This window comes from Zosterops lateralis (assembly GCF_965231275.1).
Source record: "Zosterops lateralis genome assembly, chromosome: 15".
Classification (NCBI taxonomy): domain Eukaryota; kingdom Metazoa; phylum Chordata; class Aves; order Passeriformes; family Zosteropidae; genus Zosterops; species Zosterops lateralis.
The window spans coordinates 1,267,434-1,295,109 of record NC_139775.1 but is presented as its reverse complement, the minus strand read 5'-3'; the positions used below and the strand labels follow the sequence as shown (position 1 = coordinate 1,295,109).

Genomic DNA, 27,676 nt, shown 5'->3' with positions numbered 1-27,676 from the left:
ATCACTAATTACTCATTTAACACTTCCATGGGACCAGAGGGGAAAATGGTGTATGTTCAGCATTAAAATCACTGCAGGATTAATTAGGATAAAAAACCTTCACAATCATAGATCTCTTTTAGTTATAAGACTCGTAAGGTGAGTTACACAAAACCCCAAGATTTTGCTTAAAGATCAGATATAGAAGTTGTCCCAATGGAATTCTCTCTGTCAGGAAGTGATGAGCTGCTCACACTATGGATCTCCACCGTGTTCAATACTAAACTGTTTTACAGCATCCTTCACCACCACCCGCAACCTGGGACACTGCTCCTCACCAGAAAGCAGCACCCTGCTGCCACAGAGGCTCTGCTAGACTTGCGACACCTGCTTTAAGTGAAAACCCCAACACTTCTGTATCAGCACTGGAAGCACAAGTGGAATATTTTCAAGCACAGGTGACCTCAATACATACAGACTTCAGACAGCAAGAGGCAGGAATGCTCAGCTCCCACCTGGAAACAAGCTGGCAGGGTAGCAGGAGCAAGCAGCTCCTGGTCAGGTGTTTCAGTGGGAAGCAGTGGCTACTGAGCTTCTCGTTTTCTGACTTGATGACAGGTTTATTTCTGCCTGACAGGAAGGTGTTTGAACAGTGAGAATCTTCAGATACACGAGAATGACAGAAAATTAAACAGCCTGTTGATTTAAGGGGTGAAGCACTTTAAAGAATCCAATGAGAAAGTTTTTAAAGTTTGTTTAAAACAGTAAATTGAAAACCAGGTACCGTTCCAACACGTTATATCCAAATAAAATCCTGCATTTTGAGAGCTGTATAGAATTCTATTTACGTTCAATGCAGAAATACTGGTTTCCACCAAAGAAACTATCAGCCTGTTGAATGCCTTCATGCCAGTTGCACAGGAACAAACATTTAAATTTCTTTCAGCATAAACAACTTCCTATCTAGAATCCTTCAGAACACCAATGTTTTCCAAATATCCTTTTGTTTAGGTCTAATAAGTTTCATCTAAGAGCAAATAACATTAGCAGATATTTTGTACCAGAAACTTAAAATCATAAGCAGCTGTCATGTATATTTTCCATATATAATTCCTACTTTGCAGCAAACTTCCTTACAGGGACACGTTGATATCTTCATCCTTTTGGGAAGAACAGTTCTTATTTCCTCATTTAACAGACAGACCAATTACATTGGGCATATGCAAATTCTCTACATTATGATTTTGCTTGAACTCCACCCCTCTGCCCCCACCACACATACGATAAATCTGCACTTTGAGCCAACTTTAAATACAGAATAATGAACCAAAAATTATCTTGTAAGTGAACCAACACTAGTTTGTATTCTTCCCTGAATAATACTTTTTTTTTTGCAGAAGAGAAGGACTGCTACAGAAACACGGCAACATTCAAACCCTTTAAAACAAAAGGTAGATTATTTAATGCATTAACAATGTTAATCTGAAGATAAATAAATCCACAACAGACTTTCAAGTTTCTTTTGAGATTTCCTTTTTCTTTGCAGAGAATATTTCTGATATTATACAGTACTGAGAGGGTGTTCTTTTATTTTCTTAATGTCCCGGTGAAAAGCAAAGCTCAGTTCTCTCTGCTCTCTTCGTGGAACTCCTCAATGCCCCGTTCCAGACGTGATTCTTTCATAAGTTTTTACTTGAAAGCGGAGTGGTGAGCAACATTAATTTCAAGAATAACTGGATGGTTTGGTCCCTGAGTCATCTTCTTGAGAGCCCATACTCTGAAAGGGAGAGAGTTAGTTCTCTTCAGAAACAGGTCTGCAGGCTTGAGAAAGACAGTTCTTTGAAGTGAACAGGTAAGAAAATAAAATGCCTATGAAATAACATGCACTTAATTTTCTGGTTGAAATCACTGCAGGATTAATTAGGAAAAAGCACCTTTAAAAATAGTAAATTATCTTTACAATGTGTTTATGCACATATTATTAATAATGTGTAACGACACAGTAAATACTCACATAACATACTCATTGCACTGAATTAATCTCTTACATACTCTTACAAGATATTAAATCCATTACCTTCTGCACAAACTGAGGGTTCACGGTGATCTCTTGATCCATGGCTTTCAGTCGTTCATCAAGCTCTATACATTTCAGCATCTTAAAAATATGTATTAAATTGATTACTTCACCTTGTACCTGATCTTCAAGACATTTCATGGCTGTGCCACACAGAACAAATAATTTTTGCCACCACTAAAGTTCCACATCAGAATGTTTTCATCCCTCACCTCCCAAACAAGCGTCAGACTGTTTTTTATTCCCTTCATTTGATCCATGTCTTCCCAACAACCCTTTTTAAGGCCATTGATGGACAGTCCCATGAGGCTCAGCCACCTTAACCTACAGGCAGGTTACTGAGAGCCAATGGAAGTGATCTTGAAGTTTAAAACCCTAAAAACAGTCTTTCTAATCCATTCAAGGATCTTCCCATCACCAACAGCAAGCTGTCAGTCATCTCCTGAAACAGCTCAAACTGTGCAGGACACAACAGGGAACACATTGACGGAGACTATTAATCTAAAGCCCATGAAAATACTGTGAAATAGTCAAATAGTGATTTACAGTCCTCTATATCTAAGTTATTACACTGGCTTCTGTCAGTAGCTCTCTGATTACAGACTAAGGTTCTTTGGTAAGAATTCCAAAAGCAGCAAAAGATTTACCTCCTGATCAATGTTATGAAGCATAGCTGGATTGTTATATTTTTCAGGATTATCATGGAAACAGACCATACCATCTTTCTGATTAATACTTGCAAAGATTTCACCATCTTCTATCTGAAATAAGAGAAGGTTTAATAGAAGTTATCACAAGAACAGAATTTTAGGTAACTAAAACACACAGACTCTGTGGAATTGTCTTTAAGTTGGTTGCTTTTATTTCCCACAGGTTCCCAAAACCATGATTCATGCCTTATCTTACATGAAGAACAGCTTTTTAGATTTTTTTTAAGAACAGTAGACTGCCAGCATTTCCTCCACCCTGAAAAAGAACTGCTCAGGATGTGTACTGCCAACCCAAACACTAATTTTGGGATAGTTTACCGAAGTCAGAGGTCTTACCATGTGGAGGACGTATTTTTCTGCTTCTTGGGGCCCCGACAACTGCACTCGACTTGCCATGTCTTGTAATGACAATGTTAAAAATGTCTGAAATTTAGGAAGTTTTAAAATGTTAAAACTGGTTGTTTAAGATTTTCTCATTGATGCTTCATGGCCTGTGTAACCTGACTGTGGAAGTCTGATGTGAAGGAACAAGTGGAACACACAATTATTAAAGGGCTCATGAGAATGAGTCCGTTCTTCCTCCAGACATTAATTCGTTACATTGAGCATGTATGGAGTCATAATTCATTCCTGAAATTTCATTTCATACCAGACAGTCCTGACCATGTCCAACCTCTTCCTCTCAACTTTTTACACAAGAAAGGTGAGTTTCCACCCCTTGAATTTCCTTCAAGAGATGCATATATAAAGCTCCTTATGAGATTTTTTTCCTGCTGCAACAAATATCATTTGAGCTTGCAAAAAAACCCCAAGAAGTGCTTTGCCCAATCACCTTTCAGGACTAATCTGATCTCTCAGCTGAAGGAGCAAATCACTTCAGTGCGTCTGGTTTTGCTTTTGTTTCAGACACTTCCAAAATCTGTCCTATTCACTCACTCTTTTCTAATGAAGTGGCCTGTAAAGTTCAGTTTTCCTATTTTTGAATAGGGATGAAGGTCACTGGGTTGCAGCACTCACTTTTTTGATTATCTACAAAAACCTCATGGGCAAACCCCCCTGACAGACAGACTGAATCACCTTTTAAATAATGTATAAGCAGCTAACTGATTTGTTTTCCTTTACAGGGCATTCTAGTCTCCTTTGTTGCAGACACAAATCTCAGTTTTAGTAATTCTCTGCCACATTACTATGTTATCATTTAGCTCTAAATTGAATATATTTCAGAAATACACTTAGAAGAAAACTGCTCACAGTTTCTCTTACCTTGGTTAGCCTCTGAATATTCTTTTTATAGAGAGATGACAAGCATTGCTTAACCAGCCCCATGTTGTTATCTCTTGTGAAAGTTTCACTGTGTTTGTTCACCAGATTTCGAAGCTCCGAGGGTTTATTGGTTGAATAGACTTGTGCTAATTCATGGTAAGCATTGCTAAGAGGCTGCAATTAGAAAAATGAGAACCCTTCTTAAAGAACACAGTGTTCATCCAGCCTCACAAAACCTATTCAGTGCTCCAGCATTAAAAACCATGCAGGCATTGAAATAAATTTAAGTAGCTTGGGCATTTCTCATAAAAAAGACAGGGTGCCCATACATGGCTTTATGGCAATGACAGACCCTCATACACTAAATCTGTGTCCTGCAGTGTTACATTTAATAAACATCATTCCAGGACCTCTGTGTGACAGTTTTACTTACAGCAGTGTGAAAAAACTCTCTCAACTGACCAGCTAAGTTTGAGGTAAGTACTGCCAGTAACTTCCATTATATTTGTTCTGCCCTCTAAGACATCCGTCCATGACCACATCAGGTGATGGGATCAACAGCAGAGACTCAGAGGGTGAAACCAGTTCACATAAACTACCTTAAAATATTTTGAGCTTGTTTATTAGTCACTGAAGTTAGAAGAACTTTGAAACTCTCTAGAATTTTGGTCAAAAATCAACAAACTTGGTTTTAAATAAGAACTAACTTTTAGAACTGTGTTACTTAGGATCAGAACTCTCTCAGTAGCAGTTCTGTCTCCCACCCTACACCTCCTAATCTGAATGCTTACAGACTCCAAACTCCCAGTTTTTTCAGAAGTTTTTAATCTTTAAAAAGATGGGCTTTGGGAATAAACTATTTAGCATTTTGTGCTTCGATCTCAGATGAAGTTACAGGTCAAATCTTTTCACAATGACACTGTGGCTTGAAAGCCAGTTGAAATCTGAGTATTTTTTAAATTCTGACATAAAAAGCTATACAGGAATGTGCAGCATCAGTGAAAGAAGTATTGACTAGTACTATTCAACACTAGGGGAAGTTTTCCCCAATTTTAAAAACCTGTATCACTGACATCATACAATCATAGAATGGTTTGGGTTGGAAAGAACCTCCAAGTTCATCTGACTCCAAACCCCTGCCATGGACAGGGACATTTACAAATTCAGATTTGTTGATCTATTATTTAGATGCATTTGCAATACTCACCTTAATGAATCTACCAACTATCTGGGAAGTGTATTTTGGTAGCTGCTGAACTTTACCAAGAAGTATCAAAGAAACTAGGATATACTTTTTATATGATTCCAACATAATATGACTGACTGCCATTGCTGGAGTAGTTATTGCCTAAACAAGAGAGAAAGAAATGGAACAGAAATTTAGTCTTACTGGTAGGTCCCAGTAGCTACTGCATGAGCAAAAAACTCAATTTCAAGCTGCATGCAGAAAGGATACAGTGACATATGAAATTCTCCTTTGAGCACTGAAGCTTAACTAACTTCTGTCAATATTAATTATCCAGACACATGCAAAAAAGGAGGAAATTTTATACAAGCTACTCAAAACATATCATGTTACAGTGGTGCCTGTCTTAAAACAGACCTGCTCAGATAGAATCAAAACTTCCTTCCTTGGATTATATCTGAATTTGTACCAGAAATTACCTGTAGCTACTTGTGAACCTAGATTTACACAGACCCTCAAAGAGGTTTTATATAATAATATATATTATGTATTTTTCATTACATTATCAGAGGTCTGCAGAATATGGAAAATGGATTTTAGTTCACTATGATACTGGAACTGCTCAAGAGCTAACTCTCATTTACAAAAAGAAAAATGCTGCACTGGTTTGTTCTGCACATTTCACAGCATTTCCCTCATAGGCAAAGCTTTCCCAATTCTACTGTTTTTACTTTCTTCTCAGATAAAGCAAACCCAGCAAATATTATAACAGCCTTGAATAAGCAAAACTCCTCTCATTAAAGTAGCAAAGGTCTCAGCAAAACCACTGGACTGTTTTTTAAGGACACACAACCGTGTGTCAGCCCGTGACCTGTTTCTGTGCTGCAGTTTTAAGCAGGCAGCTGAAAAATATTTATAGTGAGATAAATTTAACATCACCCTTTGAGCTGCACAGCTTTATGGTGCAATGAGGCTGAGACTTTCTTAAAGGAAAACACCTCCAAAGACAGTTTTGCTTGTGCCAATTTGAAGGTGCTGTGTTTTCTCAGCACTGTTACACATTGACTTCTGCCTTTCCAGACATCACACTTCAGACTTCTAATTTAATTTCAAGTTACCTGTTCATAAAAGTAGAGTGCTCTTTCAAAGTTCTTTAGCCCAGTGTATATCATCCCACCATAGTAGTAGTAACATAAAAAGTGCTTCGCATCATATGCCCCATTCTCTTTACAAATATCCATCATGTCCACATCTAGATACGGGAGGGCAGGTTTAAAGCATTTTGCTAACAAACAGAGCTACAAGAAAATAAATCAAGTTTTCATAAATTAGCCATTTCCATTCAAGTTTCCATGAGAAGGAATTGAAACTAAATTAGTTAGTACTACTGCATAAATATCACTCTCCCACGAGTTAAAAAACAGAGCATGTCAGTAGTGGAGTAACACAGGTTGAAAAATCTTTAACACAGATTTATGAATTGTTATAAAATTATCTGACTCTTAAAGCAATGAAACTCTTAACAAATCTGTTTGAAACTCCAGGACTGCCAGACTACTGTGCTGGCAGCACTAAATATTGCTGTGAACATTCCTGTCTAACCCTGATTCCCAGGAGCCAAGAATGAGACAGAAATACAAATCCAGGCCAAAGACACCAAGACAAACATGTCTTTTGTCAGACTTGAGCAGACAGTAGCTGGATATTGCACTGATACACCCAAGATAAATTCAGTCTGACTTTCAGCCCACAGAGAATGGATGTCAAAGGACTTTCTGAAGCCATCAACAAAATCAAAGACCTGAGAACATGCACTGAACATTTTAAATAAATTAATTAATCTGTACATCAGATTCAGATTTTATTTCAGTATATCGTATTATTTACTACCAGAAAAAAACCAAAGCAAACAAAAATCCAGTTGAAAATCCATTCTTACCCTGCAATATGTGAACATGCATCTCCTTGAAGGTTTATAGGTATTTTATTAGGTTTTATTCTCACAAAAAGCCCTTCTGATCCCCTTACCTGGCAGAGATCTGCGTGTATTGAGGTCAGCTGGTTTGTGTTCATCTGCATCTTGTCTATGGCTTGTCTGAGAATGCTAATTCCTCGCAGGGGCTGTCAGAAATTACATCTCTTTCAGACAATTTCTCATAGATGGCAGCACATTGGATCTTATGTTGACACTTACAAATGAAAAATAACACTAATTGACAGGTTCCATTGAGTAATAGTTAACTTGAGGTTCCCTTTTTGTAGGACATCCAGATTCTTGGAAAATAAAATTAACCTTGGCTATACAACTTCTCTTGATAAAGTCATCAATTCTGCTCCACAAAGCCAATCTCATCAGGAATACAGTAATCTATCAATAAAAAAAACCTCCCTTGATTCCATGACTCCATCTAAACTCCCAATAAATACTTAAGTTAAGGTTTTCACTTCACTCCACTTAGAAGCAGAGATCAAATCTGGTCTGTCTCAGGCTAGACTTCACCAAAGTGGCCTGGAAAAGTCAGGATTTTAGCAATGAAACCACTGGTCAAGTATTTCTTAATCAAGTTTCCTGCACATTTAAAGGCATTTAATTAAGAACATTATATGATACCAGTGAGAATAACATTGAAACTAAAATCACTAACTCACCTGTGCTAATAACCCTTGCAGCTCTCTCCTCTACTCATGCACAAATTGTGTGAAGAACATTCCTGGTACTACAGATCTCCTATTTAATGTGGGAGAACATGTTTTTAGGTGACTTTAATCCCCCCAAAAGTATCTTCCTTAGATTTTCCCTAGAGAAGTCTTAGAATCTTGTTTGGTTCATTACCTTTCAGTAAACTTAAGAACTAAAGAGCTGTACAGAAACACTTGATGTGAAGTTAATGGCAAATCTTTATGGAGTAAGAGGCTGGTAACACCCCCTTTAAGCCTTGGGTATGGAGCAGCTTATTTGTACTAGATGATACTTGCTCACCTGTTTTCTCTCCACAAGGGCATTTGTTAACTGGTGGCACAGGCCAGCAACTAAACACAGTAAAAAACAAACAAACAAACAAAAAAACACCTCCGTGAAAAAACAGTATTGCCAAACTATACAAAAATATATCAAGTCTGAAATTAGGCTTAACTTACAAGTGTCTGTTGCATATCTAATGTGTTCTCCATTGCAAGTGCTGATAAAAAGCTGCACCTGTGAGAATAACGTTTCGAAGTCAGGGATGCTGGGCATAGAAAACTTCACAAACCTGAAACAAAGAAACAAAAGGTTTAGCATTTATTGGAGATTCATAAAAAAAATGCATTTTCATTGCTAAGTCTCTGCATGTAGGTGCTTGCAAACAAATCCAAAGTGCTTATGAGACATGGCATAGCATTTCCCCAGTAGCTGCACAACATCTGAAAATACCTTTCTATGCAGAACATAATTCTCAATTTAGTGCAAACTAAAATGGCAAAGGCAATTTTCAGTGTTATCAGTATTTTGTTTCAAAAGAATACTAGAACAAGTAGAACAAGTGCTAGAATTCTGATCTTTCCCTTAAAAGAGAATTTTGAAATAGCAGTGGAACCAGCAGATAGTTCCCTTGAAGTCAGATACAGCCAATTTGAACTTCAAGACTAAATATCTTTACCTTAGTTCAGCACCACCCCCAAGGCAACTCAAGTTTTATCTTAAACTCCAGACATCAGCAAGAGCCTCAGTGCTGTCTAAAGACAAACACTCAAGACCCATGAAAAAGTCTGTTTTTACTGGAATACAATGTCTTGCTCCATGCTTACAGTTCAGTATATTAATGCCCAGAAAATAAAGTTTTAAAATCTCATCCTATATCTTTTTACTGAACACATATGGAAAAACACTTATGGAATCCCAGAATGGCTTGGGTTGGAAGGGACCTTAAAGCCCACCCAGTTCCAATCTCTGCCATGGGCAGAGACACCTTCCACTGTCCCAGGTTGCTCCAAACCCTGTCCAGCCTGGCCTTGGACACTTCCAGGGATCCAGGGGCAGCCACAGCTTCTCTGGGCACCCTGTGCCAGGGCCAGAACAAAACACTTTGCTTGGCTGACAGTTCAGCTCATTGCCTGAAGTTTTAATGTTTGATTAAAAGCAAGCAACACTTACAAGACAGCAAGAACACCTAGTGAGTGTTCCTGTACATCCAGGGCACCGAGCACTGTATCCAGATGAGAAAGGTTTTTTGCTAGCAGCTCTCCACTTTTATTGATCAGTTCACAAAGCTGGGTCATTTGCCCTGAAAAATAAAAAGCATTGTTGTGAAAGCCCAGTTAGAAAACATTCACCCATTCCCACATCTCATCATAACCTGCTTCCCTGTGTAACCTCAGGAAATAATAGTATCACCCTGAGTTTTTATTTTCTTTAATAAAATAGGCATTAATTTTCTACCCACCACATTTTTTTTTTAATAAAACAGATACCAGAGCTTGCTCCTTGCTGGTCCTCAAACACTACCCAACTTTCAGGTCTGCTCATAAGCATTTTTTTTTGAAGTAGACATTAGAGTTACAAGTAAGTACGTACAACAAAAGTATTTTAAAACTGTCCTTAAATTTACTTTGTACAATTAAAACTACAATGTTATTCTATATGCTGTGAGCTATGAACACAGCATGAAAAGTGACTGCTTTGAATGAAGAAGGTATGGTAAGCCCCAAAACCCTTGGAAAGCAAGCAGAGCCATTCCCAGGAACTGCTTTCAAACTCTTCCTCCCCCACAATTAATTGAATGAATTAAAACAACGTGCTTCTGAAGCAGAGTATTGTTTCAAGCAGAGTATTGTTCCAATGTTCAATCCTTGCAGATTAGAGAGAAAAAACAGAGGTTCTCTCACCCTTAACAAAAGTCTCCATAAAATGAGGAATAGTGCCTCCATTCAGAGAGATTTAAACTACCCTCTGGCCTTTTCCTCTGAGAAAGAAAAAGCAGGGAAGTTCTAGCAATGAAATGTTAGTTTTGAAGTGACAGAGGGATCAAAAGTTCCAAATGGGGGACTAGAGTCCACAAGCTTGCTTCCAAAACTGTTCTCCCCCACATGGAACTAAAGAAAGGCATAAGCATGGGAAGGAATGGGGCTTGTAAAACTCTCTGTGCTGTGACAATGGTGTTCAGGGACTGCAAACCCCTAGTCCTGGTGTCCTCCCTCTTCCAGAAATCTACTCCTTCTACAGTTCCATCACTGAGCATTTCCCTAAAAAACAAAACAAAATGAAACCTAAACAGACTCTGAGCAAACTGATCTAGTAGAGGGCGCCCCTGTCCACTGCAAGGACTGGACAGAGATGGCCTTTAAGGTTTGCTCCAACCCAAACCATTTTGGGATTCTGTCATCTATCTCTCCACCCACACACACCCCAAACAACCTATAGCCTAAGAAGAAATCCCAGCACCAGACTCAAGTGAATGTTCCTTTCTGTCACCTGCCAGGCAGCCAAATGACAGTCAGAAGCCACCACAAGCACACACACTGCTCCTGAGTGCTGTCACACTCAGCTGCCTGTGCAGCTCTGGATTTACTTTCACAGAATCCCAGCATGGTTTGGGTTGGAAAGGATTTTAAAAATTATCTCATCCCAAACCTCAGCCACGGGCAGAGACACTTTCTGCTATCCCAGGCTGCTGTAAGCCCCATCCAACCTGGCCTTGGACACTCCCAGGGATCCAGGGGCAGCCACAGCTTCTCTTGGAATTCTGTGCCAGGGCCTCCCCACTCTCACTGGGAAGAATCCTTTCCTAATATCCAATCTAACCCTACTCTTTTAATATTACTAAGCCATTCCCCCTTTCCTGTCCCTCCTTATAAGTCTCTCCTCCTCTTTCCTGGCCACCATTAGGCCACCCCAGAAGCTTTTCCAGACTGAACAATCCAGATTCTCACAGCCTCTCAGAGCTCCAGCCCTCCAATGATCTCGGTGGCCTCGTCTGGACTTGCTCCATCAGGTCCTCACTGTGCTGGAGCCTTTCTCACAGAGAACATCCCCCTGGCTCATCCCTAATGGGAGAACTTCCATAAAGCCAAACAGCCTCCCCAAAGCTCTGTGACAGAAAGTTCTCCAACTCAGCGACAGGAGAACTAAGATCAATCTTCCATCTGCTTTGTACCCACACCTTGCAGGTATAAATTGTCACTAAAGTAGAAATATTTTGTATTTATTAAGCGAAACCAGAGTAGGAGAAAGCTGGAGTTCAACCCAAGAACTGCCAGAGATAAAACCTGGGGCCTTGGTGGGAAACACCAATTTTTGATCAGCTTCTGGGAGGAAACATCCCAGGCAGAGACCAGTCAGAACACATTTCACAGAGCATCAACTCAGAGGGAAAGTTCAAGAATCAGGAAACGCTGCGCCCACACACAGTAAAATGAGGACTTCGGCAATGAAACTAAGGAATTCTAACTGTGATTATTAAAACCCTTTGTGGACACGTGGTTACAGTCTCAGATCTGTCACACGGTTCCGTGCTGGGGCGGTACTCTGTCCATGCTCTGCCTGGAAATGTAGAGCATTGTAGAACACTCGGACAATTCAGAAATATATTTTAAATTCACTTATCACAACCTGCCCGTTCATTAGGGAGGTGACAAGCCGGGCCATACAATCCCAGTTAAAGCCCTAGCGATGCTCGCTCCTCCCCCTATTTTAAAGGGTCAGATTTTGGCAGGATGACCGGCACGGGCTCCGCTACCGAAACCACCCCCTAGGAGAACCACGGAGCTCCGGTCCCTCGTGCCCTGTCACACCGCCGGTATCCCTTCCCGAATTAACCCCGGCACAGACCGCACATCCCCGGGGCTGCAGCGCCCCGGACCCGCGCCTGAGGGAGCGCCGTGCGAGCGAGCAGGCCCCGGCCCGCCGCCCCGTCACCCGCGCGGTTTGACGAGCTCCTTCCGTCTTCGCCGTTCTTCCTCGGCCCCGCGGGCTCGCCCCGTCCTCCCGGTGTCCCCGGCCGGCCCCGTCCCCCTCACCCTGGGCCGAGAGCTGCCGGACGCTGTTGACGAACTGCTCCAGGGCCGACGCCATCTTGGCGGCTCGCGCCGCGGCCGCGCGCGCCGAGGGGGGCGGGGCGAGAGGAGCGGCGCGCGCCGGGAGCCGCCGCCCGCCAATGAGGGGCGGCCCCGGGAGCCGCGCGACGCCCGCCGCCCGCGCGCCGCTTCCGCCGCCTCTCGCGAGAAGCGCGGTCGCCACGGCAACCGCCGGGCCCGCGTCAGGCGCGCGGGAGGGGCCGTGACTCAGCAGCGCCGGGTGGGGGCGTGGTGACGTCACGGCGCGTCAGCAGCTCGCGACATGAGGCCTTCCGCGACACCGGGGACATGTGTGACACCGGGACATGTGTGACACCGGGCCCTCCCCGACACTGGGGACATGTGTGACACCGGGACGTGTGTGACACCGGGCCCTCCCCGACACCGGGGACATGTGTGACACCGGGCCCTCCCCGACACCGAGGACATGTGTGACGCGGGCGGCCAGTCCCTCCCGCTGCCCGCACCCGAATGGCTGCACTGCACCAGCAGAGGTTTTTAATCCCTTTTGTCCCTCCTGGCGGGGACTCAGTGTGGAGGTTGTCGTCTGGTCGCCTGGAATGTTTGCTCTGGTACCACGGAATAGGGTTTGAATCCCTCAGGTTGATACACGGATGTGCATTTTCCGTCCCTCGGGAGCTGAAGCGGCGTGTCCCGCAGCTGCTGCAGGCAGGGAATGTGTCTGTCGTTCAGTGTCCATGAAGGTGATGGAAGCATGAGTGGAGATCACAGTCGTAAAATATCCAGAGCTGGAGGGGACCCACAGGGATCATCCAGTCCGGCTCCTGGCCCTGCACAGGACGAGCCCGAAATCCCACCCTGTGCCCGAGAGCGTTCTCCAAACGCTCCTTGAACTCCATCAGGCTTGGTGCCCCGACCGCTGCCCTGGGGAGCCATAAATTCCTGTGTATTCCCTCCCTGCTTAGTCAGGAACATCCAGCTGTGTTGAAATCCCATTCCTTGCAGTGCAGGAAGCAAAACGCCTGCGGTGCAAGTGAAAGCACAACACGGACCTGAACTTCACACATTCCCCTCGCAGGCTCAGCTGAAATCACCATCGTGTCTCGCCAGTTCTTCCTTCCTCCCTTCCCTCCGTGACCTTCCCCAGGTCACCCCATCCCAACAGCAAATTTGCCCTCTGTATGAAACAAGGACAACACATTCCACTTGAAAACATTCTGGACTTGAAAAAATAAGTATTTTGGAACCTTATTATCGTTGTCGAGCAAAATCTTTTATTTCCCAGGTCGCCTAATCCTGTCAGTACCACTTGGAGAACCCCCTCTTTTTCATCAGTTTTAATCCCCAAAGTGGTTTTTGAACAGATCTTTGGTGTCTCTGGTCAGAACATCGAGCCCTTCTTGGCGCAGTGGGTGCTTCTTTGGGGTCCGGGGATTGGCTTTTAAGGGTTCCTGTCACGCGTGGGGACAGAGCTGTCACTCGGCGAAAGAACTGTCAAAACCGAGTGCGTTTTATGCAGAAAATCACCATGTTACGTGTACCCCTCAATGTACCCACCACCCCTGCAAGCAGGGACGGGCACGGGCAGGGAGTGAGCGGGGGACTGGGTGTCCCAAAGACCGGCAGCGAGGGAAACTGAGGCAGGGCGGGAGGGAGGGGAAGGGCAGCGGGTTGGGGCAGCCTTAAGGCGGGCGGGTGGCGCGGAGCCGCTGCGCTGTCGCACGGAGCTTGTGGCGCTTTAAGGCGGTGCCGGCGTTCCGGGCTCGGCAGGCACCGGGAAGAGGAACTGGGCTTTGCACTGCCGGGTCGGGGCGAGCTCCGCGCCGGGCACCGGCCCCGCTGCCCCCGCTGCCCTTGTCGCCGCCGCCGCTCCGCGCTCGCTGCCGGGGAGGGATGGGGCTGGGAGGGGGAGGACGCGCTGGGGGCCAGGACGGGCCTTTGCATCCCCCCCGCGCCCCCCGGCAGCCCCTCTGCTCCCCCTTGCAGCCCCCCGCCGCCCCTTCCTCCTGCTGCACGGGGATGCGCTGGGCAGGGCTGCCCGCCGGCTCGGTGCGTGCTTGAAATAGAGGCTTGGAGAGGCTTTCCCCCTTTGCCTGGAGAGCTGCCCCGGCCCCTGCTCTGAACCCCCTATCCCCTGCCCCATCTGCTTCCTCGAGGCCCCGTCCCCTGCTCGAAGCCCCATCTCCTTCCTCAAGCTCCCCAGTCCCTTCTTTAAACTCCTGTCCCCTTCCTCAAGCCCCCATTCCCTGTCCCAAGCCCCCATCCTCCTCCCTGAGCCCCCTACTCTGAGCCCCACATCCCCTTGTTCAACCCCCCCCAATCCCTTTCCTTGAGCCCCCATCCCCTGCCCTGAACCTGCTTCCCTGAGCCTCCCATTCCCTCCCCTGAGCCCCCATCCCCAAATCCCCCATCCCCTGCCCCGAGCTCCCCTCCACAATGATTTTGCTGAGCTGCTTTCTGCACCTGCGGCCCCGGCGCTGCAGCCCCTTGGCGGGGCTGGGCAGAGGGCTGGGCCCCACGGCGGGGTCCCGCAGGGCTCTGCGGGTGCTGGTGGACATGGACGGGGTGCTGGCCGACTTCGAGGGAGGCTTCCTCAAGAAATTCAGGGCCAGGTACCCTGACAAGCCCTACATTGCCCTGGAGGACCGGAGGGGTTTCTGGGTGTCGGAGCAGTACGGGCACCTGGGACCAGAGCTGAGTGTGAGTTGTGCTTCCCCCGGCTCGACGCGTGGGCTTCTTGTCCCTCCTGGACCCTCTGACCCCCAGGGGATGGGGGCGGTGCTGGGGAGGGCTGTGGGGGCCACCACAAAAGCACAGGAGGGCTTCCAGCAGTGTGTTTTTTTCCCCCAGAAATCAAGCTTTTTTCCTGCACATCTGTGTCTTTCTTAGAATCCTAGAATGGGTTGGGTTGATAAGGACCTTAAAAGACCATCTCATTCCAACCCCCTGCCATGGGGAGGGACATCTGACTCTAGACCAGGCTGATATGATGGCCTAGTGGGCTTTTTCTCTGCATGCCTGGACAGACACAGATGCAAGGAAAGGGGGTATTTCAGAACATGTGTCCTGAAATGCCCCAGATTGTATAGCTGGGGTTTTCTAGCTCTGAATTGGCTATGTGGATTGGTACCATTCCTAGATGGATTATTTGGCTCCTTAAGAGCAGTGTGAGGGGTGGGATGCAGCAGAGCAGTTCAGAACAAACCATGCAACTGATGCTTCATTTGAGGGCTTACTTAAAACAACCCAAGCCCTCCCCTGACAGAAATAATTTTATTGAGTTTATTAATTAAAGCTTAAAAGCAGAAGCTCTCTCTATGTTGTAATTTATCATCCAGCAACAGGCTGACTGCTGCAGGGAGTTGTTTTCTGCCTCTACAAGTTTCCCATCCCAGTGGATGTCTGTGTTCTCATTCATGGTTTTCAGTTGCACTGGCTGAAACGTGTTGTGGTAAATAAAAGTGTTCCTGTTGTTAGGGTGTGATGGTTACAGAGAAAGGAGTGGGAATAAGGTCCAGGGCTCTCCCATGGGCAAAGTCCTAAACAACTTGATGAGCTGAAGGAATAAAGTGTCCTTTCTGGTAGGAATAGTGAAAGGGAAGTGCAGGACAATATTTGTGCAGTAAAGCAGCTGCTTAAAGTTTGGCAGGGGTAACACATGATAACAATTTTTTTCTTTCTTGATTGTAACTACTTTGGACGTGTTAAATGAAGTGAGCTCATCTTGTGTCTGCTGTGATCATGTAAAACCACCAAAACCTTGGGCTGAACAAGTAGCAAAACTTGCACAGATCGACCTCAGGGCAGTCCTGGTTTTCCCTGTGGTTTCAGGGCAGAGCTAAAGTGAGGAGAAGCTGCTCCATGGCTACAGACACATGGGCCATTCCAGTCTCTGACCAGAGAGCACCACTGGCCTGCTTCAGGGACCAGAAAATAGGAGCCAAAGAGTCCAACAAGCTGCAGGTCCCATCTCTGAAAGGGAGAAGGTTCAGCTATGCACCGATCACAAAGACCTGGAAGGGTGGAGAGCCCTGGACAGGCAGGGAAATTCCTTATGGGGATCGAGGGTCTGTCCTGGCACATGGTGGGATTCCCAGCCCAGGGGATTTTTCTATCTGCTAGGCAGCATGCTGGCCGTGGTGCCACAGGAAATTTTTCTGGCTCACGGAGTGGAGTGTGTGTCGTTTTCTCAAGGTGAGCTTAGTTCTTCCCTCCTCAAGCTTGATTGCAAAATGCTCTTTGACGTAATTGGAAGTGGGATAGCTGTGGAAGTGCTGCTGTAAGAAAACACTTCAGTGCAGTTTGAAGTGCTCTGCTGCATGTGGCTGTGTTTCTCAGGTGTCTCTTGTGCAGCTACAGACAATATCTTAAAAATGAAGCATCACTGCTCCTCAGTCGGAGGCAGAGCAACTGGAGTTTTGAGTTTGCGTGGCCCTGGGGCAAACTTTTATACTGGTTGTTCTTGCCGTGGATCCTGCAGGCATTTCTGCATCTGCAGCTCCTCAGCTGCATCACAACACTGGGGCTGGGCTGCTTCTGCTTCTTCCCAGCTCTCCTCCTCAAGGACGTGGTGTTTGTGCAAAATAATTGCTTTCCTTGGCACCTGACAAGCTGCTCACCTGTTTGAGGCAGTGCAGGGGCTGCTGTTCCATAGAGCTGTGCTGGACCCATTGCAGGCAGTCCCTGGACTCTGCTGTCACCCCAAGGTTTTGCTCCCTGGGGTCTCCTTTCTGCTCTCCCTGTGCCATACCAGTGTGCCCAGGCTGCTGTCCTGGATGTTGTGTTTCAAATCCTTGCCTGGAGATGCTCTGTTTGCCTGCTAGACCTTGTCCAGGCATCCCTGGGGAAGAGCATCTGCATTCATCCTGATGTGTGGTTCATCCTGTAATGTACTTTCTCCTGGGAGAGCAGCCTGGCTGCTATTTTAAGTGATCTCATGGAAACAAATAGGCCAGACAGCATCTGTGCCTGAACAGCATCATGGTACAGCAGAGCCACCAGGCCACATCAGCTGGATCCATGTGGATCTGTCCCTTTGGATGGGTTTGGATCTGGATAATCTCTGGTGTTTTGCCTTACAGGAATGGGCAGCTCTGTGTCTGGGGCTACAGAAGCAAAACCAAGCCTGTTCCAGAGCATCACCAATCTGAATTGTATGGGGTGGGTGCAGGTTGGTGGGTGGGGAGCAGAGGCACCCACAGAGGCAAGGGAGGTGAGCAGGAGGAGACCAGAGCTGGTGGTCCCACTGTTCCTTGTCCCATCCTCTGTCCTAGCAAAGGGTGAGGAGGATGCACATTCAAGAAAAACTGCAAGAAGTTCAGTAACTGCTTGCTTTCCCCTCACAGGAGAAAGCCATCAGCATCTGGGAATCCAAGAACTTCTTCATCGAGTTGGACCCTCTTCCTGGGGCTGTGGAAGCTGTGAAGCAAATGGCAAATTTGGCAGAGTGAGTATGAACCTGCTGCCCAAGGCGTGTGGGGATGGACAGAGGAGGAGCTGTGTCTTCACTTTCACCTCTTGGCAGAAGTGCTGAGACAACAACAGCATTAAAAATAAATATCTCCCAGCCATCAGGGAAGGGAGGGGAGAAAGGGCTTTTACCCCTGGAGCAGTCACCTAGAACATCAGCCACGTGCAGCCTCTTCCCTTCAGCTCTCTGCTCCCAGCAAAGGTTGTGAAAAGGGGATCACAATTGTGCTGTGGGATTCTGTGAGATGAGGGATTAATCTCTTAAATCTGTTTGATCTGTGTATGGTTGGGGGGTTGGCTTTGGGCTGCTGGCTGCTCTGGCCCAGAATGACACTCTGCCCCTGTTTTTCTCCTCATGGCAGCACTGATGTGTTCATCTGCACAAGCCCCATCAAGAAGTACCGGTACTGCCCTTATGAGAAGGTGAGCAGGCCCAAATCTCAGCTCCCCCTCCCATCCATGCTTGCCCAGTGAAAGGTATCTGCATGCCTCTGGCTGTTAAATTTACCTGTTCCATCCATTTGCATGCATTGAGGCTCTTGGTCTTAGTCTTTGATCATGACATCAAAAGCTGCTGGGCTTTCAAAGAACTTTTACTCCAGCAGCATCCAAATCCATCCCACTAATGAACTTACTAAGATAGAGATCCTTCCTGTGTGGGGGCCAGGGCTGCTTCCGCTCCACCAAGCACCCCCTGCCCCGTCCACCAGCCTTCCCTAAGCTCACCAGCCATTTCTTGCCTTCCAGTATGCCTGGGTGGAGAAGCACTTTGGCCCTGAATTTCTTGAGCAGATTGTTTTGACACGAGATAAGACGGTGGTTTCTGCTGATCTGCTTATAGATGACAGACCTGATATAACAGGTAAGAGGTGAGGGCTGAAGGAGTGACTGGAGGCAGCCAAGGATGGATGTTGATCTTTCCGTGCTGTTTGGCTTTTGTAACTTTGGGGTCTTAATGTTGGAGTGAAATCAGCTTCAGTGTCCTGCACAGTTATCCAGACCACTGACCTTCCTTCCTTTGCAGGGGCAGAGCAGAACCCCAGCTGGGAGCACGTACTCTTCACTGCCTGCCACAACAAACACCTGCAGCTGAAGCCCCCCAGCCGCCGGCTGCACTCGTGGGCTGATGACTGGAAGGCCATTCTGGACAGCAAACGCCTCCCACCCGGCCAGGCCACCTAAACAACAGCCCTCACTGCCCCCTGTGGCTGCAGCCACCTGCCTGTGTCCCTGTGGAGCCCTGCTGAAGGCCACAGCCATGGATGGACAGACAGACAGACAGACGCTGTCCCTGCTGCAGAGAGGAAGAGGAGAGTGAGCTGAAGTGCCACAGTCACCTGGACTTGAGAAACAGACCCCAACCCAACCCTACCAAAAGGGAGCAACTACAAGATTGTGCCTGTGGACCTGACAGCCTGGCTGGGGGCATTTCCCACTGGCTCCTGGGGTCTCTGTGCTGCATCTGCACCCCCTACAGGGCCAGCCCAGCGTTTCTGATGGACAAGGTCACCCTCAGCATGTCACTGCCCTTGCCTGGTGCCTCACATGGCACAGACCAGCTCTCCATCCTCCCCTCCACGTAATGGTCAGGGATCATGCGTGTGGTTTGTTTAATCCTTGCAGGGTTTCATCCCAAGGAGCTGCCTCAGGAGGTCTTTCCCACTGGCAGTGTCTAGATCTGGGGAGAGGGGTGGCTGGAAGGGCAGGGAGAGCAGGCAGGTGCTGTCCAGGCTCCCTGCACTGGGGTTGTGTTGGTGGAGGATTGTCACAAGCACATCCATGGATGCTGTTTGCAGTTCTCACATACTACAAGGGAAGATGTTGGGGGGATATTGCTGTTAAAGGCTGGAGAGCTGTGCTGGTTTCAGGGTAGAGTTAGATTTTTTCACAGAAAATATAGCCCTGTACAAACCACTTTGAAAAAAATTAACTCTACTCTGGCCAAAACCAACACTGGAGCCCATGAGAGGTGTCCACGAGCTGTATCACAGGGTACTCAGTTCTGCAGCTCCACCATGGATGCAGCTCTGGATGTCTGGGGACAAAGCATGCTGCCAGTCCCCCTCCCCTGGTCCTGGGCCCCTGTAGAGAGGTGTCAGTGCCTGGCTGGTGCAGAGAGGTCACAGCAGACGCTGCTGTACCAGCTGCCTCTGCCAGGGGACAGTGCAGGGGCTGCTGAGCTCTGAGAGCAGCCAGTACTGCTGGGAAGCTGCAGTTGGCCACCAAAAAGGGAGGGTTTAGACCAAGGGGGAGCTCCAAGAGGGATGTTTTTGGCATAGCTGTGCCCACAGTCTCTTCCTCCCTTGTTTGTGTCATTTTTGCTTTGCTGAGCCCGCACCAGTCCTGCCTTGAACTTCAGCAAGCTGTCTGGCACAAGAAAGCACCTGCTGCTGCTGCTCCTGGCCTCAGAGACACATCCCAGCTGCTGGGAGAGCCTGGCATCCCTTCCCTGCCTGTGGCACTGCCACAGGGCAACCATAGCCCAGCTGTCTCAAGTGGGAGTGGTGCTGGCCCACCCCAGGCAAAGCCCCAGGGATGAGCCAGGTGTGTCACTGCTAAGGCCATCAGACCCCACTGCTGTGTGTCCCCACACTGTCCAGGATCCCACTGCCCTCCTGACCCAAGGACTTGCTGGCTGCAGCAGTGAAATTCCCCAATTGGACACATAACCCCACAGGCAGAGGTGGTAGCCAGGGCTTGGCTGGGGTTTGCCATCCTGCACTCCATGCTCACACCTTTGATTTGCCTCTCCCCTCTCCCTATGGTCCCTCATCAACAAAAGTACATGAACTTAAAGCTACATAACCAAGAAATAATGTAATTCAGCAGTGGCAGCCAGGCCCCTTCTGTTATCCAGGACCTGGAGGGGTTCTGGAGTTGGTGCTTTGGAACCTGTGCCTTCCCTGGGTGCTGCAGGGTCAGGGATGGGGCCAGTGTTGACCTGGTGCTTGCCCTTTTTCTTGGGATGGAGAGAATTTACAAAGTTGGCATGGTTGGCCCAGGGCAGTGGGACTTATATATCACAAGCATCTTTTTTTTTCTTCCTTTTTTTTTTTTTCATTTTTCTTTCTGGTTTTAAACCACTGTGTGCATCTCTGCGTGATGGGTTTGGTCTGGAGGGGTCTGTTTGGGATGTGCAACTGCCTGAGGTGCAGCCTCCTGGCCAGGAGCTCCCTTGGCTGGAGGGTTTGCAGGCTGGAAACTGGGGCAGCATGGGAGCACCATGGGCAGCTGCTGCATCTGCTGAACATCAGGAACCCCTTGGCTCCACCAGACCTCCACTGGCTGTTGACCCCTCTGTGCAACCAGGGTGACTTTGTAGGGTCCAAGCTAGTTTTTTTCTAATGGTACCATGTAAATATGAGCTGCCTGAGCTCCCCAGAGCCTTCTCCCTGCTCATTGAGCCAAAACAAGCTGGCACATTGCTCCAGCAGCTGCCCAAACCTGTCGTCTTCCCCCGAGGCTGGGGCAGACCTGAGGGATGTGGTTCTCTGGGGCCAGCAGAACTTTTCCCTGTGGTGAGATGTGATGCCAGAGAGACCATGTGGGTTCACACCAAATATACTTGAAAGCTGAGCTGGAGTTTCTCAGGCCTGAGGCTCCAACTCCATGCACAGAGATCCTGAGTTGGTAGCTGGACTGTGTTTGCTCCCACACTCAGGACTGGGAGGTGACTCCATCACTGATGGATCGGCCCATTCATCACTGAAGCCTGTCTGTGTCCAGCTGAGATAAAAAGAGCTTTTATTTTTGAATGTACACCTATAAACCCGAGGCAAATGAGGAGCACTGCAATAAACACTGGGTTGTTTGGCATCTAGCTGCCTAGAAATGGAGTTTGGGATTTGCAGTTTCCCAGCCTTGGCTCTGTGTGGGGATAGGTGGGTTTCACCTCCAGGTTTGGGAATGTCCCCTTGTCCAGAAGACCTGGAACCAGTCCTGCTGCCCTGGAAGTGCCATCACCCTGTTAGACACAGTCCCTCCGGGCAGAAATAAAGCCAAGGGGTGGTTTTGGGCAGACTTCATCTTCCTAAAGATCTTTTATAATAAATAAAGTTGTGAAATGTGTGTCCTGTTTGGCCATAGAGCAGAAGCTATAAAAGGGTCTGGGAGTGTCATGGGCTGGGTCTCCCTGGGATTTTATGCCTTATCCATCATTACTGGCTGCTCCACATCCATACACCCAGGCTGTGAGGTGTCCATGAACTCCCCTGGCTGCTGTGGGGCTGTGCCATGAGAATCCCTGTGCAGGACCCTGTGCAGAATCCCTGACCAGAACCTGCTGTGAGCAATGCCATAGCCCAGCTGGACACTGGTGCCAGGGTCACATTTCCAGTAGAAGATGGGGCAAGTTGGAAGGACTGCATCCTGATGGAGCATGATGAACTCCTGGTCTGCAGCTGTGTCTGTTCTTCCACACTCTCCTACATGGCTTTTTTTTTTTTTTTTTTTTTTTTTTTTTTTTTTTTTTTTTTTTTTTTTTTTTTTCCCTTGAAAGGCCCCAGGTTGCAGATATCGGATATATTCTGGGTGATAAGCAGTTTCCAAAGCACACAGAGACAGAAAAGAGGGGTAAGGAGATGGTGGTGCTGTGGCCCTGGCCCTGAGCACAGGGCAGTGCTCAAGGCCAGTGCTGGTGGGAGCTTTGCACCCTTCTCATGGGCAGGAGCTGCTGGACAAATGTGCAAACACGCACCCCCCTCAGGGCATTCCCACCTGGAATCATCCCCCTTCTCCCCAATCCAGGCTGGACCAAGGTGGCAGGCCCTGGTAGGGCGGGACCGAGTGATGCTCGCCCCGGGATCCTCGGAAGCAGCGGCCACGCAGGTGCTCCTTAGCTCCTTCTCACGTTGGCCACTGCCCAAATAACTCCGAGCGGTGTGAAATCCCAGCGGAGGGGAGAGCCAGGAATGCAGGGGCCAAGCGGGGCCAGCCCTGACGCAAGGGCAGCGGGTGGTGTGGGACAAAGCCAGGGCAGGGGACGGGGCGGGAGGGAGGATGAGTCACCCAAATACGCAGGAGGAGAAGGAGCGGAGGAAGCGATGGAGCAGCTGGAGGCAGCTGGACGGGGCTTTGCTCCTGCCACCGTGCCCGATTTCAGGAGAGGAAGCGGGATAGTGGCTCAGGATCACTGCTGCGGCCAGGCTTCGGAGCCCGCTGGTGCCGGCGCAGCGTGGGCAGCACATCCGTGTGGATGGAAGAGGAATATCCACTAGAGGGGACTGTGTGATCGCGTGTGGGAGCGCGCTGCTGCTCAGCACGGTGTGCCAGCTCTCCTTCCAGCCCTCCCGCTTATCCCGGCCCAGGCTCCCAAGCCCTCTGCATCCCTCCCGCTGGAGGCACAGGTCACCGGGACCAGGGGGTACCGAGGGAACCAGGCGCCAGGAAAATCAAAGAATCGTGGAATGGTTTGGGCTGGAAGGGATGTTAAAAGCCATCTCATTGCAACCCACGGCAGTGGGTAGGGACACTTTCAATTATTCCAGGTTGCTCCAAGTGCCATCCGACCTGACCTTGGGCACTCCCAGGGATGGAGAAATGAGCCTCCTCCCAGCCACTTGCTCTCTCTCTCCAGCTGGACGGGGCAGAGAATGGGATGGGCAAAAACCACAAACGACTTGTGGGTTAGAAGATGAACTAGGCACCTATAGGGCCCATATAGAAAATATCCCTGGAAAAATCAGAGGCTGAAGGCCCCTGACAGCCCAGGGCATCCCTCCTTCCCCTGCTCTGTTCTGACCCACTTCCCCCTGGGCTGAGATTGCACATCCTGCCCCTGAAAGCCTGAAATCCCCCAAGGAGCTGGAACATGACTTTGCCTTTTCCTTTTGCTCACTCTGAAGCTGGAGCCTGTTTTGGGGAGCAGAGTGGGGGCAAATCTGCCAGTGGGGAGCACAGGGGGACTGGGGTGGTTCCTAGTAGGTTTTGCTCGCCCTTCCATTCTCCCCCAGCACCATGATATTTTTTTTTTCTCTCCTGGTTGGATTAATGGATTTTTCTTCTCAATTTGTGTACAGGGACTTGAGCAATTCACTGCCCAGAGAGAAATCAACTTCCCTTGCCCCAGCAGTGCTGGGGAGGCCAGACCAGAGCCCACATGATAGGCTGCACTGGCTTTCTCCTGTCTTTCAAGGCTCCACACACATTAAGCCCATCCTCCTGGGAAAAATCTTGCAAAATATTTATTTGTGACTATGTTAACAAACATGCTTGGGGAACATGTTGTATTCAGACGTGAGCATGCCACCTTCTCCCTGCCTCCCTGGGGCCAGGACTGTGGGCAGTGAGGGGCCAGGGCTCAGAGCTGCCAAAATCCAGCTGACGCTGCACTCGGAGCACCGCCGGGACCAGCAACCCCGAGCACGAGGCCACCTCGCCTGCTGTCCCCACCAACCACCAAACCTGCCAGCAACATCCCACCAGTGCCTTTTTCCTGGAGGTTCCCAGCTCATGGCTTTTTCCTGGAGGTCCCCAGCTCATGTATGCAGCTGGGGGAAGGGTCTGACCTCGTAGAACCCTGGTGTCCTGCAGCCAGACGGACGTGGACACAAGGGCTCCAGGGATCCTGTCCAGCTCTGTAAACACCCGTCAGAGGGGAGGGCTCTGGTGTCAGGCCACACCATGGGCAGAGACCAGTGGAGCTGAGCTTGCACACCCAACAAACCACCCTGAGCTCGTCCCTATCCCTCACCTGTCCAGTCCTCCTCGACTGGTGGGTGCCAGCAATGATCCTGGGATGGAGAAGGTGCCCTGGAGAAATGCTGCTGCTCCTGTCCCAGAACAAACTCACCCTGAACACGTACTATTTTAAACTCTAACTTGCCAGATTTGGCGTGAACTTGCCTTGGCTGTGTCTGGGTCCAGTACCCCATGCCCCTGAATCTACTTTCAGCATCTCCAGGTAACCAGGGCTGGAGCTGGGTCTGTTTTCCTGAGATCCAGGGGAGGGAGATGAACAGCAGTTACTGGAGGGCTGTAGTTCAGGTACTGTGTGAGAGCATTTGAGGGTCTATGCAGCTCTAATCAAGTCTGTGAGCCCCTGTGTGCCCATGGCATTTTTCCTCCATGCCATTCCAGTGGGAGCCTCAGCTAGGCAGCACCTGTGCTGCCTTCATATCTGTCTGGTGAGTCACCCAACAGCTCCTGGGGATGGCTTCAAAACACCAAAGGGCTCAGGGAAACTCCCAAAAGTGCTGGGAGATGCACTGGCAGCAGCTGTGGAGGCTGGGAGTTGGCTTCTGTTTAGTAAAAGTGAGGCAAGAGGGCCCTGTTGGAGTGCCAGGGGACATGTGAGGACAAGGAGCAGCTCCTGCTGCATGGGCTGAGCCCTTCCCAGAGAAAGAGATGGGAAAGGCAGGGACTTGGTGCTGCAAAGCACCTGAACACTGCACTGGTGCCACCCAGGCAAGGCTCAATGCTGTCACCAGGGTTGGAACTGGATGGTCTTTAAGGTTCCAACCCAGACCATTTTGTGATATCACTACTGAAAGCACCATCCAGGTGTGGGCAGCAGCCAGTCCCATCTCTCAGCCAGCTCCCCATCTCGATGGGACTGGGATCCCTGGTGCCTGTGTTCCCCTTTCTGTGCCCACCTGCACGAGGCTTTTGGCCAGGCACCAGCTGGGAACCCCCTGGCTCAATGCCCCAGCCCTGCTTCCTTCCCCTCCCAGTCATAACCATGCCAGGTAATGACTCCATGAGCCCCGAGGAACAATTTCTGAAGCTTTCCAGGTGTTACCACCCCTCCTCCTGCAGGCGTCTCCTTTGCTCTCAGTCCCAGACCCTCTGGCTCTCACAGCCTGGAAAAGCAAACTCATGCCTTGGGTGCCTGTTTCATAACAGATTTTCCTTTGCCAGTCTAGTAGAGCGGTCTCACAGCTGTGCTTCCTGCTCATGCATCTTGTGTACATCCTTTTTTATCCCAGGGAAAGTGCTCCTGGGTGGCTCCTGGGGACAGGCACTGGTGCCAGTGGCAGCCTCAGCCACCCTCAGAGCACAGGGGGATGTTTTGGGACTGATTCCCTACACTAGGGCCAGTTTATTCTCTGCAGAACATACCAGTCTGCAGGGAAACATGCCTGACTTTAAATGTCACTGGCATGTCCCCACTCCAAAACTGATCTCTGGGTTACCCACAACTGTTCAGATTATAAAAATAGAGGCACAGAATATGTTCTAATTCCTTCCTGTATAGTGGGGTTGGGACTGCCCACACCTAATGGATACAGGAAAATAGGGAGCTGAGTGTCCCACCCTGCCTGGCATGGGCAGAGCCCAGCTTTGTAATGGGAATTCATAAAAAGAGACCACAAAGAGTCCACAAAAAAAGGGCAAAGCTTCATTTTTACTCCTCTTCGTGTGGCCACAGAGCAGAGACCCCCATGGAAGGGGCTTTTGACAGTGTTTTGTAGCAAAAAAGGTTTCAGAAGTGCCCAGATCTTTAGGGCTGTGTATTCTCAAGAAGCCATAAACTCTCCTGCACCTGTTCCCCCAGATGTACAGCACTGCAGCCCCAGCCATGACCCAGAACCCACCCAGCCCCGGGGACCCTGCTGTTTTCCACCCTGTCCTGCTTTGCAGTGTGCTTGTGGAACGTGTCAAATGTGCCTGGAGGAGTGTTTCTGGCCCAGCACCTGCTCTCCACACGCAGCATTGTTTCCCCAAAGCCCAGGAGAGCAGCAGCAACTCCACACAGTCTGACTCCTGTCAGAGCCAGCCGGCTCCGTCCTGCTCCGAGGTGGTTGTTTCATCCCAAACTAGCTAAGTCTTGCTGCTTTTTTTATTCCTGCATTTGAAGGAGGGAGGGGGAACAAAACAACCCTTGGGGTGAAGTTACCTCCTTAATTAACAAGGCTGAGAGAGCTTTGCAGAGATTGTGTAGAAGGAGAGGAAAATAAGGAGAACTGGGCAAAACCGGAAAGGATTGGGTTCAGTTGTCAGACCAATTAACCCAGATACACACTCTCCCCCTGGATGAATTGCTCGTTACTACATAATTGCTCGGGCCCAGCTCCTGATTGAGAGAAATTAAAATCAGACACTTAACAAGGCAACCTGGTGTGGAGATGGGAGGCAGGAGCTGCCTGGGGATGCCATTCACAAGACAAAACTGAGAGAGAGCCCAGGCTTGGAGGATCTTGCTGAAATCAGCATTATCTACACCATTTGCACCATCTTGGACTCAAAACATGGCTGGGCTGGAGGATAATTTGAAAAGGCCCTGGGAGATGGTGAGAGGAGGAGAGCCCTGATTTAGCCAAGCATTTCAGCATCTGCATAATTGCAATGCAGCTGCAGGTCCAGCTCAGCTCAGTGCAGGATTTAGATGAAATATGAGGTGTGCTCAGTCAGAGACAAAGTGATTCAGGAGCTCTTTTGTCTAAAGAAAAAAATAAAATTCTTTGCAAACGCTTCTTGACTTTGTGTTAGGACCCATCTGCCCAGAGAAGAGGGAAAATTTCACCATTATAGACGTTAAAATCTATACCTAGTGAAGAAAAAAAAAACCACTAATCCTGATAAATCAGCCTAGGAAAACTAGCCTGTGCTGTATCTGAGCACGTTCTTCCATGTGTAGGGCTGATGAGTTCACGTGCAGTGGGAAATTCAGACACAGTGTTTGGGAAAGCTCAGTGGTTTCAATATTAGCTTAAGACTAGGCAAACATGTTTTCCTGCTGCTGAAGGAGAAGGGTATCTCCTAGTGGGAGTATTGGCCTTTCCCGTCCCCTGTGGTTCCATCTGCCTCTTTTCCTGCCTAGGAATTATCTGTGGAGCAAGGGAGGGCTGCAGAAAGCCCCAGGCATGGCTGCACCCCCAGCACTGCTGTGCTGCTGTGCTGAGGTGTGATCGCAGCTCTGCTTCCAGCTGCTCGCCCTCCTGGCTCAGCCTCCTGCAAGATCTGCATTTCCCCCAGGAAATTTTGGGGTGCTGGTCCTGTGTCTCGCTTATGCTGGGTTTCAACTTGTTTTGAGCCCCGTGG

General features: G+C 48.4%; 2 protein-coding genes across 4 annotated transcripts; one reads left to right on the top strand and one right to left on the bottom strand.

The window, feature by feature from the left end:
- Nucleotides 1-578: 578 nt before the first annotated feature.
- COPS3 (COP9 signalosome subunit 3) lies at nt 579-12,351 on the bottom strand. 3 transcript variants are annotated; one of them, XM_083872743.1, is made up of 12 exons: nt 12,209-12,351; nt 9,348-9,477; nt 8,354-8,466; nt 8,196-8,245; nt 7,244-7,336; nt 6,334-6,513; nt 5,237-5,377; nt 4,030-4,203; nt 3,103-3,189; nt 2,704-2,817; nt 2,057-2,137; nt 579-1,756 (listed from the first exon to the last, which is right to left on the bottom strand). In XM_083872743.1, exons 1-12 carry the CDS (start codon nt 12,261-12,263, stop codon nt 1,703-1,705), a joined length of 1,272 nt encoding a protein of 423 aa, XP_083728869.1. In that variant the 5' UTR covers nt 12,264-12,351; the 3' UTR covers nt 579-1,702. The 3 variants fall into 3 exon arrangements, with proteins under 3 accessions (XP_083728869.1, XP_083728871.1, XP_083728870.1); XM_083872745.1 differs by lacking the exon at nt 12,209-12,351 and adding an exon at nt 12,021-12,160; XM_083872744.1 differs by lacking the exon at nt 12,209-12,351 and adding an exon at nt 10,079-11,237.
- Nucleotides 12,352-13,673: 1,322 nt separating this feature from the next.
- Nucleotides 13,674-21,513, top strand: NT5M (5',3'-nucleotidase, mitochondrial). The gene is made up of 5 exons (XM_083872559.1): nt 13,674-14,926; nt 17,572-17,672; nt 18,058-18,118; nt 18,443-18,557; nt 18,720-21,513. The coding sequence occupies exons 1-5, from the start codon at nt 14,663-14,665 to the stop codon at nt 18,875-18,877; spliced, it is 699 nt and encodes a 232-aa protein (XP_083728685.1). The 5' UTR covers nt 13,674-14,662; the 3' UTR covers nt 18,878-21,513.
- The last annotated feature ends 6,163 nt before the right edge of the window (nt 21,514-27,676 follow it).